This window comes from Panthera tigris, chromosome E2 (genome assembly GCF_018350195.1).
Source record: "Panthera tigris isolate Pti1 chromosome E2, P.tigris_Pti1_mat1.1, whole genome shotgun sequence".
In the NCBI taxonomy this organism is placed as follows: Eukaryota; Metazoa; Chordata; class Mammalia; order Carnivora; family Felidae; genus Panthera; species Panthera tigris.
In genome coordinates this window covers 10,623,182-10,637,176 of record NC_056674.1, presented here as the reverse complement: position 1 = coordinate 10,637,176, position 13,995 = coordinate 10,623,182, and the positions used below count along the sequence as shown (strand labels likewise).

General features: G+C 63.2%; 2 protein-coding genes across 8 annotated transcripts; both read right to left on the bottom strand.

Moving 5' to 3' along the window:
- PTGIR (prostaglandin I2 receptor) lies at nt 1–4,383 on the bottom strand. Its single transcript, XM_042970028.1, has 2 exons — nt 3,420–4,383; nt 1–2,362 (listed from the first exon to the last, which is right to left on the bottom strand). The coding sequence occupies exons 1-2, from the start codon at nt 4,185–4,187 to the stop codon at nt 1,976–1,978; spliced, it is 1,155 nt and encodes a 384-aa protein (XP_042825962.1). The 5' UTR covers nt 4,188–4,383; the 3' UTR covers nt 1–1,975.
- Nucleotides 4,384–10,379: 5,996 nt separating this feature from the next.
- On the bottom strand, nt 10,380–13,995 carry GNG8 (G protein subunit gamma 8). 7 transcript variants are annotated; one of them, XM_042969712.1, is made up of 4 exons: nt 13,171–13,255; nt 12,786–12,954; nt 10,764–10,849; nt 10,380–10,577 (listed from the first exon to the last, which is right to left on the bottom strand). In XM_042969712.1, exons 3-4 carry the CDS (start codon nt 10,845–10,847, stop codon nt 10,449–10,451), a joined length of 213 nt encoding a protein of 70 aa, XP_042825646.1. In that variant the 5' UTR covers nt 10,848–10,849; nt 12,786–12,954; nt 13,171–13,255; the 3' UTR covers nt 10,380–10,448. The 7 variants fall into 7 exon arrangements, with proteins under 7 accessions (XP_042825646.1, XP_042825647.1, XP_042825650.1 ...); XM_042969713.1 differs by lacking the exons at nt 12,786–12,954; nt 13,171–13,255 and adding an exon at nt 13,950–13,995; XM_042969716.1 differs by lacking the exons at nt 12,786–12,954; nt 13,171–13,255 and adding an exon at nt 12,523–12,753 and having other exon boundaries at nt 10,785–10,849.

Here is a 13,995-nt window from a genome sequence, read left to right as displayed (position 1 = left end):
CATCACGTTAACATTTTGTTTAGCATTGTTTTTTATGGTGGTAAATGCCCATAACATAAAATGTACCATTTTAACGCGTACAATTCAGAGACGTTTAGTATATTTTCAGTGTTGTACAACCATCGATGCTACTTCCAGAACGTTTTGATCACCCCGAAAGGAAGCCCATGGCCATTAAAGACGATCGTCTGGACCTATTTTTTAACTCTCCCAGACACCCCTCTTTCTCCGGTAATGTGATTCAAATCATAGTGGCTGGGGAAAAAAAGAAAAAAGAAAAGAAATGGGGAAACAACAGAAGCAAAGTGTTGCTTTTTCTCAACCCACGTTTCAAGCCACAGACAACAATAGCAGCGGCAAGGACGGCAGTAACAGTAACGCGTCTTGGGGTATTTATTCCAGGAAAGCACTGTGCTACGCTGCTTTCCAGGGGGAACGGGGTAATCCTGAGCACAGCCCTGTGAACTGAATACTACGTTATCATCGCCCTTCTGCACAAAAGGAAGCCGGGGCCCAGGGAGGCACCGCCACTAGCCAAGCAAGCTGGGTTCCGGAGATAGAAAGATCAACTGCACCCTTAGACTGTGCTTCCTCCTCGCTGTGTGACCCAAGGCTGGCGATTGTCCTCTCTGGGCCTTGACTCCAGCTTCTGTGGAAAGGCTCCAATAAGAGCAGGCTGGAGAGAGGGTGCACCCCCCCCCCCCCCCCCCCGCAGAGCAGAGGACTCAATGATGTCAGCTGCTGTTATCTCTATGGGAGGCCCATGCCTCCCTCTCCGGTCCCTCCCCAGGTACATGTTTATGGTTTAACCCTAGAGCAACTACAAAGGGGAACTGGGAGGGGCTGGGGGGAAAAGGCTGTCCCGGCTGTCCCTCTGTTCACCGCCTACCACCCCAAACACCACTTCCTTTCCTGTCAGTCAGCTCCCTCTCAAGCACCCTTGATCTCGGGCCTCTCGGTGGGCAGGCGATGGCCTTGAAGCCAGAAGCCAGAAGGCTGGCGATCACCCCAGCGGAGTCCCGGGGCGGGGCAGAGACTGGTCTAGGGTCTCCAATACCTGCAGAGTCAGTGCCCGCTATTTGTGGAATGAATCAATGACATTTTTGTGAGGGCTCCGAGGACACATGAGCTGAGGTCAGGCTTTGTAAGTAAGCGGGCGGCTGTTTACTCAGGGACAGGCACAGGGACTTGGGTCTGCGTCCCTGTGCCCGGGTGGTCCCTGGGATCCGTAACTCCCTTGCCTTTGTCCTCGGGCCGCCCTCGTCTCCGCCGGCACCCAGGCTCCCGCCCCCGCAGTCCACATCTCGCAGGCCACCAAGCCATGCAGCTTCCCAGGCACGTGTCCAGAGTGCCACCTAGCATATGACAATCTCTCCTTCCTCCGGTTCCACCCCCCCCTCCCGCCCCATCTCTTCCACGTTTGATGGGAAATCAGGAGTGAGGGGAGGCAGGGAGCTTGTCCAAGAATCTCTGGTTCTCATGAGGCAGCAGAGAGGGTGGCTTTTGGAGTGGCCTGGGAGAGGGCAGGGATGTCCCCTGGGGTTTGGGGGCGGGCCAGCCAAGCACCCCAAAGGGATGAGGATCAGAGCCAGAACCTGAACCAGAGCAGACCTGACTGCACAGAAGCTTCTGGGAACTTTCCCGCCCTCTAAATATTTAGACAGTGAGATAGATGGGCAAGCGAGGACCAGAGCGGGCCGGCCAGGCCCCCAGTTATTTTGAGAGACCTGTTCTTTTTGTGTTCCAGGACAAACGTCCCCTCTGTCCCTCCCTCTTCTCCCAGAGCCTGCCGTGGCCACCCTGAAGAAGGAGACATAGGGGAATAGCAGCTGATCACCCCCCGCATTCAGGGGGTCGAGATTCCAGCAGACAAGGACCCCGAGACCCATCCCCGCTTCTCCACCAGCGGCCGTGCCGCCCCTGTGTGTCCGGTTCCTGCTTCCGGGACACAGGGCAGGAGATCGCGGCAGCCGGGTCAGCAGAGGGAGCAGGCGGCCGCCGACCCCTCTTTGGATGACGTTCCCGTGGTGCTGGCGGATCGCTGTGCCTGGGGTAAGCGTCCCCCCCGCCCCTCGCCCCAGGCTGACAGGGGCACCCATCTCTCCTCCTTCCCCCCAAGAGCAGTGGGGGCCCTTGAGTCCTTCCTCCCCGAGGCGGGCCGGGAGAGGGGTGTCTGCGAGTCGCCGTGGGCAGGCCTGGGGCAGAGGCAGCACAACCAGGTCCTGAGCCTCTGGAAGACAGCCTTGCGGAAGAGGATGAAGACCCAGGGGTCGAGGATGGGGTTGAAGGCGTTGAACCGGAAGGCCAGGAGGTCCCCCACCTCGCTGCTGTCCGGGGCGATGGCCTGGGTGAAGCCTCGGACCTGGGGACAGGGCGAGGGCATTAAGAAGCACCGGTGAACCCCCCACCCTCCCCCACACCCCCGCCCTCACGCCCCTCCTTCCACTTGGGTCGCTGGCAGGAATGAGGGAGGGGCGCCCTTTAGAAAAGGAAGGAAATAAGATAAGATGTAACCTAAGTGAGAAATGCATCCGGGGCGCGGAGGGAGAGAAAGTCCCAGGAAAGTACCAGCCTAGAGGGACAGAGCTGGGGTTGTGTGGGTGTGTCCCGGGGCCGTGGCCCCTGCGTGTGTGTGTGTGTGTGTGTCCACACCTTCCAGCCTCTGAGTTGTCCGTAACCCCCGCCCCCTAAGGTTGGATGGCCCCCAAATCTAGCCCAGCCCTCGCATTTTACAGAAAGAGAAGCCGAGGCCCAGAATACAGGGCCGGATGACCAGGTGGCCTTGCCACGTTCCAGTTCCCTAGAGAAGCAGGCAAGGGGCTCTGCAGGGAAGGGGCAAGGCTGGGAGAGTGGGGCTGGGGTGGGAAGGGCCGGGGGGGGCGGGGGAAGCAGACCCTGGAATCTGGGGTCCAGACCTGGCTCTGTGTGAATGTGGGCAAGACACATGACCCTCCACCGGTAAAAATAGCGACGGGACAGGAACTTTGTTCCGTTCCTTGCTAAGTGCTTGTGGAATGGGTGCAACGGGTCATTTGAAGATTATTCCGGAGAGAATTTGTAAACCGCAGAGCACAGGGTGGACCCAGAGCAAGCGCGCAATGAACCGTGGACCTTGTCATCACCGCGGGGGTAGGGGAAGGTTGGGGCGTGTTTGGAGGGGTGCCGGAGATGTGCAAGGCTGGGAGACCAGGGGTCAGCAGGGGTCCAAGAGGGCAGAAGCACGGGAGGGGAGGGGGGGGAGACTTCTCTGGAAAGCTGGGAGTTGCTTGGCCACGGACAAAGCCTCCGGCCTCGTCAGGGGTGGGGGGGAGGTCTCAGCGTCCCCATCCGTGAACCGGGCGCAACCGCTGGAGGACAGAGCCGGGTGCCGCCCTCCCCCTCCCCCTCCCCCTCCCCCTCCAGCTGCGGAGAGGACTCACCGTGAGAGGCAGGGAGCACACGGCCATGATGCCCGTCATGAGAGCCAGCAGAATCAGGTGGTCAACCTCGTCCTCTCCCGCCCGGGGCCCGGGCACCAGCGAGCCCTGGTGGCGCCTCTGCCGGCGATACATGCGGCAGAGGCTCAGGGTGACAGAGCTGTTGCAGAGGACGATGGCGGCCACCAGCAGGGCCACGAGGCTGGCGTAGGCCAGCGAGAAGGCGCAGCCGCCCGGCTCCGTGGCGCGCATCCGGATGAAGCACCAGCTCCCCGGGCAGTACTGCTGATGTTGGCCCAGGCCCAGCAGGGGCAGAGAACAGAAGAAGGTGCAGAAGGCATAGACGGCAGGCAGGGCCAGGCGGGCGCAGCGCGGCCCGTCCAGCTGGGCGTAGACGTAGGGGTGGCTGAGCGCCAGGCAGCGCTCCACGGCCATGGCGAAGAGGATGAGCGTGGAGGCCAGGCCGAAGAAGGTCATGGCGAAGGCGAAGGTGTCGCAGAGCGTGGGGCGGCCCCGGGCCAGGCCCAGCAGCGAGCTGTTGCGGGCGTAGGTCACGAACACCGCGGGGCTCAGGAAGCAAGTGCCCAGCAGGTCGGTGACGGCCAGTCCGGTGACCAGCACGGTGAAGGCCGAGGGGCGTGACCGTCGCCGCGCCCCCAAGATGCCTAGTGCCAGCCCGTTGCCCACCACGCCCGCCACGAACATCAGGGTGCTGGTGGCTGGCCCCACTGAGTCCCGCACGTAGGTGAGGTTCCTGCACGAATCCGCCATCCCCCCTGCCTCCTGGACTAGAGGGGTCCCGAGGGGGCGGGGGGGTGAGGGGGAGCCGGGTCTGCCCCCCCGAGCCCCACTCAGATGCCCACCGCCCTCCCCATGGTCAACCCCAAGGTCCACCGGTCGGTCTGTCTGCCTCTCTCCTCTCTCTCCCTGTCTTTCCCCCTTCCCTCTCCCGGTTCTGTCCTCTCCCTTGCCCACCCCTTCTCTGCTTCTGCCTCTCCCTCTCTCTCCCCTCCTCACCGCACCTCTGTCTGCCTTCTCTCTCAGTGCCTCCTCTGTCCCCCGCTCTCCTGTCAGCCGAGGTCTGTGTCTGTCTGTGTTGGTCTGTGTGTGTCAGCTTCTCCCTGCTTCCCTCCTCCTCCCTCCCTCCCTCCCTCCTCGCCTGGCCCCGGCTTTTTCATTTCCTCCCTCTGCCCCGCCTTCCCCTCCCCTGCTTGCTCTAGAGGCACCCCTCCCCAACCTCGGGCTCTGTCCATCTCCCCTGCCTGGTCCAGGTGCCCTCACTGAGCCACCTGCCACTTCCTCGCAGGAGGGTCTCTCTCTGCTCTTCTCCCTTCCCCGGTGGCCCCGCGTGGGGACCACTGAATGTCACACTCGGGGGCACACCAGGACAAGACCTAAGGGGCACAGCTGACCGGTCCGAGAGGCCGTCTGGGGGTGGCCTCTGGGATCCATTCTGGGCTCCGGGCCCCGGGGTTAGGACACTGCCCAGGGATTGAGAAATGACCAGGAAATTCCTCCCCGATGTAGTGTTTTACAGGCATTACTGCGATCTCTGTTCCCCGGACACAATTCGCTCCTTCCAGAAGGCTGGAGAAGGAGGTGGCCGAGCCAGAGGAAAAAATGCCAGTCCCTGGAGCCCATCCCAACTTTCAAGCTCACCCAGCCAGCTGAGTCTGGGAAGAGAGACTTGGGACTTGGTGTCTCCGCCGTCGGGTGTGGGGGGGAGTGGGGGGTTCGGGGGGACCCAGGGCTTCCAAGAGCACCAAAGGGGAGCGCCCTCCCACCTTCCGGCTTCTTGCTCCAGCAATCCCAGGCCCTTAGGCCAAGCTCTGGTGACCTTGACTTCCAGGAATAATTCTGGCCACAGACAGCAGTCCAAGACTCCAACATCACTGTCACATGGTTCTCTCCCACACCCCAAACACACCCCCGGCCACCGCCACCCTCGGGCCAGTGTGGTCGGCCTGCGTGTCCCAGCTGCCAGCACAGCCGGTAACGGGTCCTGGTTCCCACTGAGTCAACGGCTCCCCATTCAGCCTCCCCGCCCCCAAGGGCCCGAGACCCTGTCGGATACCCCTTAGGGGAGGCCCGTTTGAGTTAGAGGGATGACAAACTCCATTTGCCCTGAGCTCCTGTCCCCATCCCACCACTAACTAACTGTCCTGTCCCCATCCCACCACTAACACCAGCTTCACGGGCCTGGCGGCCAACCGCGGCAAGTGGCCCATCCCAGAGCCCCCTTTGTCACAAGGAGAGAGCCTGTGCCCGTGTTGCCTCATGTCCAAGGCCAGGAGGGATTAGCTGCAGACTTCCCCTCTCTGTACCCAGACCCCTCAGTGACCACAACCCCCGCACCCCTTCTCCCCCTCTCCCTATCGCCTGTGCCCAGCTGGCATCCCGGCTTCCGGCCTCAGCTCCAGCCATAGCAGAGGCTCTGAGAGGGGGGGCGCCCGTGTGTATGGGCCTCAGGCCTCCTAGCTATGTGGTGCCCCCCCCCCAACCTGCCACCGCCCCATGCTCTGCGGTCCCCAGACAGACCAGAGGGAACTCAGGAAGTTGTATCATATTAATGAAAGATGACGCCTGGCAGGCTTCTGTCCTGTTGAAGCATCAGGGGAGTTGGGGGGGGGGGGGGGGCGGGGGTAGCTCCGGTTCCTGGAGCCTCCCTCCCACTGGCTTCCTGTCCCCACTGGGGACGTGAAGCGTTCAGGAAGTCCACTCTGCTCCCATGCCCAGTGAGGCCTCACACACCCTGCCCCCCCTCCAGGCCTCAGTTTATCCACCTGTGCCGCTGGGGGCCGGTTGTCCCGGGGCCAATGTCAGTGCTGGACACACTTCCACTTACTTTCCGGGAACCCTCACATCCTGCCCAGCTGGGGCCACGCCTGCAGCAAGGGCCACAAAGGGTTCCTCTTCCTGCAGGTGCCTTGGGGTGAAAGGTCACCCCAGCTGTGCTATGAGGGGGCAGGCGGCTTCCACGGGCGGGGGAACCGTGGGAAGGAGCCGCCCCGGGGGGGGGGTGAGTCAGCCTCCTCCCTCTCGCACTGGTCGAACGCGACTCAGGCGTCCCCAGAAGGACCGCGGACAGAGGGGCAGAGGAGAGGACAGCCCAGGGACAGCTGGCGCCGGCCGGCACAGAACCCGGGCAGGGTGGGGCCGGGGGGGGTGGGGTGGGCACCGGGGGGCGGGGTGTGCCAGGGACCGTGGTGGACGTGTGACCCTCACGTGCGGGTCTGTGTGGGATTAGTGTCACCTGGGTGAGCCTTGGAAGAGCGCTGTGAGTGTGTGTGTGTGTGTGTGCACTCTGGTGTCCCTTTCCTCGAAGGTCCACTCGCCCATCGGTGTCCGCTGACGCGTCTTGCTGCGGGTGTCGGCGCCTGGGTACCGCGGGCCCATGGGCCTCTTCGTGGCTGTGTCTCCCGCGTCGGTTTGCAAGGGAAGGTTTGCTGCCCGGCGTCTTGGGAAGACACGGGTTCTGGAAGCCCCCCCCCCCTCCGCCACCCGCCGGCCACTTGCTGTGTGACTCCCGACAACGACTTGGTCTAGCTCAGCCCTGATGTCCTCCTTCCTCGAGTGGCTGCCTCGCGCTTGCTGGGGGCGTGGTGTGGACAGTGGGGACAGAAGCCACCCCACCCGCCTCCAGGCAGCCCTCAGGTAGCTGCTGGCGGTCGTTATTCCTTCCACAGACTCCCACCCGCTTAACTGTGTGCCCAGGGGGAGGGCCCCAGAGGGGCTCCGAGGCACGGCCCCCCTCAGTGTGCGGCAAGGGGAGGGGGGAGGGAGAGGAAGGTCAGAGCTGGAGCCTGGACCGGCAGGCCCTCCCCTGAGTCATCTGCGCCCCCCAGGTCTCCCCCACCCCTGCTTGTTGGCCAAGGCCTCCGGCTGCCTGCCTGGGCCGCATCTGGCCTTGCGGCTGAACTCACGTCCCCCCCTTGCCCTGGGCCCAACCCTCTCTTGGCTCCCAGCCTCCTGACCTTGCCCCGGGAGAAGGGAGAAGGATGGACCCACCCTGTACCCCTCCCCGCCCCACGCACAGACAGGAGTGAGCACAGCCGCGTCAGCTCTGACACCTGCCAAGCCTTCCTGTCCTCCTGTGCCCTCGGGCTGCTGCAAGGAGCCGCTGTGTGCCCATCCTGACCTGTCCCTCATCGGCAGGTCCCAACACCTTCAGTCAGAGGCCCTTTTCCTCTGCCCACCGCCCTTTCCTGCACCGCAAATGGGCCCTTGCCTACCCGCCAGACTCTGCCTCTCACCCCTGCTCCAGGGGGCTCTCCCCTGTCGTCCCTGCCCTGCCTTTGCGGGGGGTGGGGGGTGCGCCCCTCACTTCCGTCCTGCAAGCCCCCTCCCGACACCTCCAGTCGCTTCTGGAAGAGCTCATCCGTCGGCCCCCACTCCCACCTCAAGCCCCCACTGGCCAGGTGATGTCACCGCCCTGTGCCTGATGCCACGTCTGAAACATGGGGATAAACCGGGTCTTTGGGGGGGGGAAGGGGTTATCCAACAATTAAGTGAGGTTGGGGCTTCAGAAACAGGACTCCAAGGAAGTGATGGTCACAGTTGTGGCTCGGGGCCACCCCGCCCCCAGACCCCTTCAGCAGAACCAAGCACTGCTCAGGGCCTGTGGGGTACAGAGGGAAGACAGCCTGGCAGGGGCAGCCCTCGGGGTTGGGGGTGAAGAGGGAGGGGACTGCTGACAGCAATCACTTCCCCAGGCGGTCACCTCTCTGCCTCTTGGCCTGGCTCTGACCGCAGAGCTGACCTCACAGCTGGGGCTGGCCGGATAGAGCAGCGGGTCACCAGAAGCCGGTGCTCCCGAGTCATACCCGCTAACAAGATTATCCAGATTTGCACGCATGGATGCTGGTCACCCGGGACCTGCTCTGTCCGGCTCATCCGGCCTCCCCCCGCCTCCTCCAGGTAGACCTCCCTTCCTGCCCGCCCTCCCTTCCCCACACGGGGTCAGGAAGTCAGGAGAAGGGATCTCCGCTATACAGCCCCAAGATTTCGAAGCTGAAAGGGTCTAAAAATCCCAACAGTCTAGGCTCAAGAGATCCTTACGCTCGTGAGGTGCAGAGCTCTGGATCCTAGCCGGACAGGGGAAGGATTCTGGCCCCCCGGGGTTGAAAGACTCCAGCATGCCGGCCCTCTGAGGTCCTGCAATTGGAGATTCCTTCGCCTTTCAGGTTCTAAGAGGCAAGGAGGCCGGGTCTGAGAAATTCCAGAATCCTCTGGCAACTTCCCTCCCGGCATCCCTCCTCCCCAGCTCATCCTTGGCTCTCTCTGTCCCCAGTCTCCCCCGGGGCTCCCACAGACATGATGCGACCGGGGCTGGAGCCGGCTGAGAGGTGGGAGGCAGGAGGGAGATGTAATTACAGAAGCTTCTGCCTCGATCCAGCAGGAAGCTCAGAGTTGGGGCCCAGGGGACCCCAATCCGATGTGAATAATGGAGCGCTCGCCAGAAGCACGCATGGCCCCCTCTAGGGAGGGGAGGCCCAGTGAGGGGGCTCCATCCAGGTCCAGGGGTCCAGCAACCCCCCCCCACCCCGTTAGCCCCAAGCTGAGGAGCACAGGTGTTACTCTGGAGAGAAGAGGAAGCATGTGAGGACCCTGGGGCGGGGGGGGGGGGTGTCTCTAACTCAGTGGCCCTCCAGCCACCTCACCGGGTCTGCGGTCTGCGTCTCCTCATTTTCGACCTTCAAGACATTTCCCACTCTCTTCACGCCGGGGTAAGAACCCCCTGGGACCAGGAGACGGTAGGACAGGGGCGGAGACTCTGGTGAACCCCGAAGCCCGTGTCCCATCCCCCAGCCTCCGGGTCACCCCGAGGGCTCAGGCAGGCCTGAGGTCACCAGAACTTCCGATTTGGGAGAAGCCAGAAATAAGGACTTTTATGTGAAGTACTCCTATTTTTCAATTTGGCAACCAAGTCAAGAACATTTTTAAACGTTATGTAGGCCAAAAGTAGAGAACGAAAAAAAAATATATATATATATAACTGCAGGCTATAAATGTCCTGTGGGCCACCAATGTGTGAAGTGAGAAACACAGGGCAGGAACTGTGACTGAGGCAGCCCTGTGTCCCCATAACAAAGAAAATAACCACCAAAGGGAGGAACGTCACACCTCAATTTGTCTCCTCTCCCTCCAGCCACGCTTCTGTCTCCTCTGGGTCCCCAAGTGTTATTACCACCATGTCCCGGCTCAGATGTCCCCTCCTCCAGGAAGCCCTCCCCGACGCCCAACCTGAGTCAAGCGCTCCCTCGGAGCTCCCCGACCCCAGCCCTGCCCTGTCTGGGTCATCACTATCTGGGGACAGGTCTGGGTCTCCTATTGGATTCTGAGCCGCAAGAGGGCAAAGCCAAGGGCTGTCTCGGTCCCCACTATGTCCCCGGCTTCACCCAGAACAGGGCTGGTCACAGAGCAGGTAGGTAGGTCCTCAGGGAGGGCTTGGAAGAATGAACGGGACAAATGAATGAACAGAGGTCAGTGCTACGGACAGAGGTAAGCCCGTGGCAGGGGGTGGAGTCACTCAGGGAGAGGGAAAGGAGGGGTGGGCATGGGGGCTCCTGGAGAGGAGAGGGGCCAGCTCAGGGGTTCGGGGGTTCAGCGCTGGAGGCCACAGTCTACCCCTCATTACCTCCCAGCTGTGTAACTTGGAGTGAGGGAACCTCCTTTGGCTCAGTTTCCCCCCCTGCAAAATGGATCCTATGCAAGTAGCCAGCTGCCTTCTGGGGCTGTGGGGATGATTAAATATATTCAGGGTCGCGGAGGGCCCAGTGCAGGTCAGAGTCCGGGGTGCTCACTTCCTCCGGTACATCCTCCCCATCCACAACGCCCCCCCCCCACGCCACACATCCTCACCCCCAACACACTCCAAACACACTCAGGAGGGCCGTGGAGGGACAGGGTCCCCCGTGATGGCCCCAAGCTCTGTGCGTGCCTCAGTTTCCCCAAAAGCACAGGTACCACCACAGCCGCCACGTTTATTGGATTCACTCTTTGGCGAGGGAGGGGGTAAGCTGTCGCGAAGACTCAGAGCAGGACGCAAAAGAGGCGCTTGTCGCGGAAGGGGTTCTCTGCGGCGGGGACCGGCGTCACCAGCGGGTCGTCTTTGGCGTGCGTCTCGCAGAAGGCCAGGAGCTCGGCCGCCGCCTGCGACACCTGCGGACGCCGGGGCGCGGTCCGTTCTCCGCCCAAGGCCCCGCCCCCGCCCCGCCCCTTCCCGGCCCCGCCCCCTGGTCCCGCCCAGTTCCGGAGAGGGTCTTCCCGCGGGCCCGGCCTCCAACAGCGCGGGGTCCGGCCCCCGGCCCCGCAGCTCCCTCCGGCCTCCCCAAGCCCACCCCGCACCTTCACGCGGTCGATGTTCACCTCCAGCTTCAGCTGTTCCACCGTCTTGCGGGCCTCCGCGATCTTGGCCATGTTGTTGGACATGGCTAAGGGCGGGGAAGAGTTTAGACGCCGGGCGGGAGTAGGGGCTGACGGGGTAGGCTAGGACAAGCCGGGGTCCCCAGGTAGGGGTGGCAGCGGTAGTGGGACCCGGCGACAGGGGTGTGGAAGGAAGAGCGTACGGATGGGGCGCCCGGAGGTGGAGGGAGGGACAGGAAACCAGAGAAAAGAGGAGGAATGAAGGGACCTACAGATGGGCGACCGAGAGGCAGGCCAAGGGAGGGCCAGAGGGGCCAGAGGAGGGATGGAGGGGTGCAGAGACGGGGTACCTAGATGGAGGGAAGGACAAAGACGGGCGAGGGAAGGCCCGAGGGAAGTCCGGTGATAAGGCTGCCTGGCAGGTGGAGGGAGGGACCAAAGAACAGGGCCACAGGTGCTGGGTCGGGATCCAGGTGTCCTCAGCCCCCGGGGACAGAGCATGAGCCAGGAGGGGGGCCCTCCCCAGGCCAATTAGCGGCGGCTCGGGGAGAACAAGGAATTAAGATCGCGGCGGGAAGGGCGCAGAGGGGGCCTCATTAGGGCCTTGGCAGCAGCTGCCCCCTCCGGCCCCCTTGGGGAGCTCCCCCACCCCCGGCCTGGCCACCTCAAAGGCGCCTCTGCTCATTAGCCGCCCGAGAGAGGGCTGGGGGTGGGGTGCGGCGGGCAACTCGGCCATGACTGGGAGAGGGGCAGAGAGGATGGAGAGAGGGACACATGGAGGGGCAGAGGGAGCCACAGAGTGACAGAAAGACCGAGGCACGGAAGAAATAAAGAGACTGGGGCGCGGGAGAGAGAGGTGGAGGGATGAAGCGATGTGGGGGGAGGGGGGACAAGGAGAGGGGTCAAAAAAAAAAAAAGAGTGATCCAGGGGGGACAGAGGGGATGAAGGGACAGGGCAGGGACAGAGAAGGGGAGGTGGAGGGTCCAGGAGGGGTGGAGAGAGGGGGTGGGAAAGGATAGAGGGAGGGGCACAGGAAAGGACAGAGGAAGGCACAATGATAGAGGGGCAGAGAGAGGCGTGGGGTGGGGGGGGGTGGATAAAGGGACAGAGGAGAGAGGGGACAGGGGGACAGAGAGAGGGGGATGGAGGGGCTGGGGAGAGACAGGCTGGTGGAGACGCAGACGTAGGAAGTCATTCATTCACGCATTCATTCATTCCTAGGGGGACAGATGGCGGCTGCGATGGGGCAGAGGGATCCGCCGTGGGGTGAGACCGGAGCCTCCTACCTGTTGCTGCTCAGGGCCGGGATGGCAGGCAGGTGGCAGAGCCTGGGAGACCGAGTCTGGGTCCCCCTCCCCCCCTCCCCCCCTCCCCCAGTCCGCCCCGCCCCCTCCCCCGAGGCGCAGCCCCTGAGGGCCCGCCCCCTCCTTGCTGCCACCACCGCTGTCCCGCTCCCCCCCCCCCCACCGCCTTGGGTCTGTTTCTTTGGGTCCCCTCTCTCTGTCCGTCCCCCTCTCCATCTCTGCCTCTGTCCCTCTCAAACACGCACGCACACGCTCACTCGCAGGGAAAGACAGTCTTCAAGGGTGCCTGCCCCACGCTCTGCACTTGTCCCCATGTCCCCCGGACCTCGGATGCGGGTCCCGCGCGGCCCCTCCAGCACACGTGCTCTCTCACCCCGTCCCGCCGGCCACCTGCGTCGTCCCGTCACAGACCACCCCTCCCAGCACACAGGCTCACCCTCGCCGTCCCTCAGATCGACGTGCACGCTCTGTCCCGCGCGCGGCGGCGGGGGCCACACAGTCTCACGACTGACCCGCGCTCGCTCGTCACAGTCGCGGCCCCTCCCCCTCCCCCCAGCGCCACGCACGGGGGCTCCCCGTCGCTCCTGGTGTGGCCCAGCATCACCGATGCCGCCTCACGCGCCGCAGCCAGACACGCTGGCTCAGATGGGCACACACAGCTCGGCCGCGTCACACGCCATGTCTCAAGACGTCACACACCTTGACACGCGGTTGGAACTTCTCTCTGTCGTGTTCACGGCCGGTGGCAACTTCACCCGCGCTTTCACCGTCACCCAGTATGTTAGGGACACACACGCACAAGGTCTCTCTCGTATTGTCATCTCCGAGTGCCCCGCACAGTGGCGCGCTGCCTCTCTCGCTGTCCCACCTGCCGTGTGTCGCACATCGTCAGTTTCTCACAGTTGACCAGCGTGGCTGACACACACGGTCACACTCACGTGGTCCCTCTGTCACACCCATTGCCCGGGGCCCGTCACGCTGCCTTCTCACGCCACCTCTGGGTGTGTCACACTCATTCACCCTGTCACCCTGTGACCCCCACAGCCCTCGTGTCCTCGCCATGTTGCACACTGTGCCCTACAACCTCTCGCTGTCACATCCGGCCTCCTGATGTCACAGTCCCCCAAATGGTGTCGCAGGCACATCCAGCCTCACGGCGTCCCCCACAGCCACCTGCGTGTCACGACCTCTCATGTCACACACTCAGTCGCACACAGCCTCTCTGCGTAACACACGGTTTCACAGACACACCATTTCTGGTTGTCACAAAATGTCACCAGGTCACACAGCCACACACACAACGTCACAAGCTCGCGGTAGTACACGCTCACACAGTCTCTTGGCGACGCACGCCGTTCCCCGGGGTCACCAGGGGCACCCACAGGGTCTCTGTCTTGCACTGGTCACACCCCTGGGGGCGCCCATACCCAACCCTCGGGCCTCTCGTGACAGCCCCCGATGGCCACACGGGGGCGCCCGCGGCCCGCCGACACCAAAGCCGTAGGCGGAGGTGGAAATTGGGAGGGCAGGGCGTCCCCGCGGGGCCGGCGGGGGACGCAGACCTGGGAGAGACGCCGGGACACAGCAGGGTGGCGGGGCTGCAGGCCAGAGGGAGAGAACTGAAGACGCACTGGGACAGGAGAAATTCAAAGAGAAGGGGAGAGAGATGCAGGGAGAGGCCGACAGAGACGGGGACGCAGAGACAAATTTGGAGAGATAGAGACCTAGGGACTAGGTGAGACAGACACAGGCCGAGGATCGCAAAGACAGAGAGACAGAGACATGCAGGATAGAGGAGAGACACACAGAAATGGAGAGGCCGAGACAGGGACCGACAAACAGCGACACCCGAGAGACACGCACAGAAGCGCACGGAGACACCAACTCGCAGACCAAGCCTCCCGCCGGG

What these genes read in the sequence shown, in the direction of transcription:
- GNG8 (XM_042969713.1), bottom strand. Translation starts at nt 10,847, where the DNA reads ATGTCCAACAACATGGCCAAGATCGCGGAGGCCCGCAAGACGGTGGAA. An exon ending in TGAACATCGACCGCGTGAAG is followed by an intron (nt 10,578 to 10,763) that starts GTGCGGGGTGGG and finishes CGGCGTCCGCAG; the next exon opens with GTGTCGCAGGCGGCGGCCGA.
- PTGIR (XM_042970028.1), bottom strand. Translation starts at nt 4,187, where the DNA reads ATGGCGGATTCGTGCAGGAACCTCACCTACGTGCGGGACTCAGTGGGG. An exon ending in TGTGCTCCCTGCCTCTCACG is followed by an intron (nt 2,363 to 3,419) that starts GTGAGTCCTCTC and finishes CCCTGTCCCCAG; the next exon opens with GTCCGAGGCTTCACCCAGGC.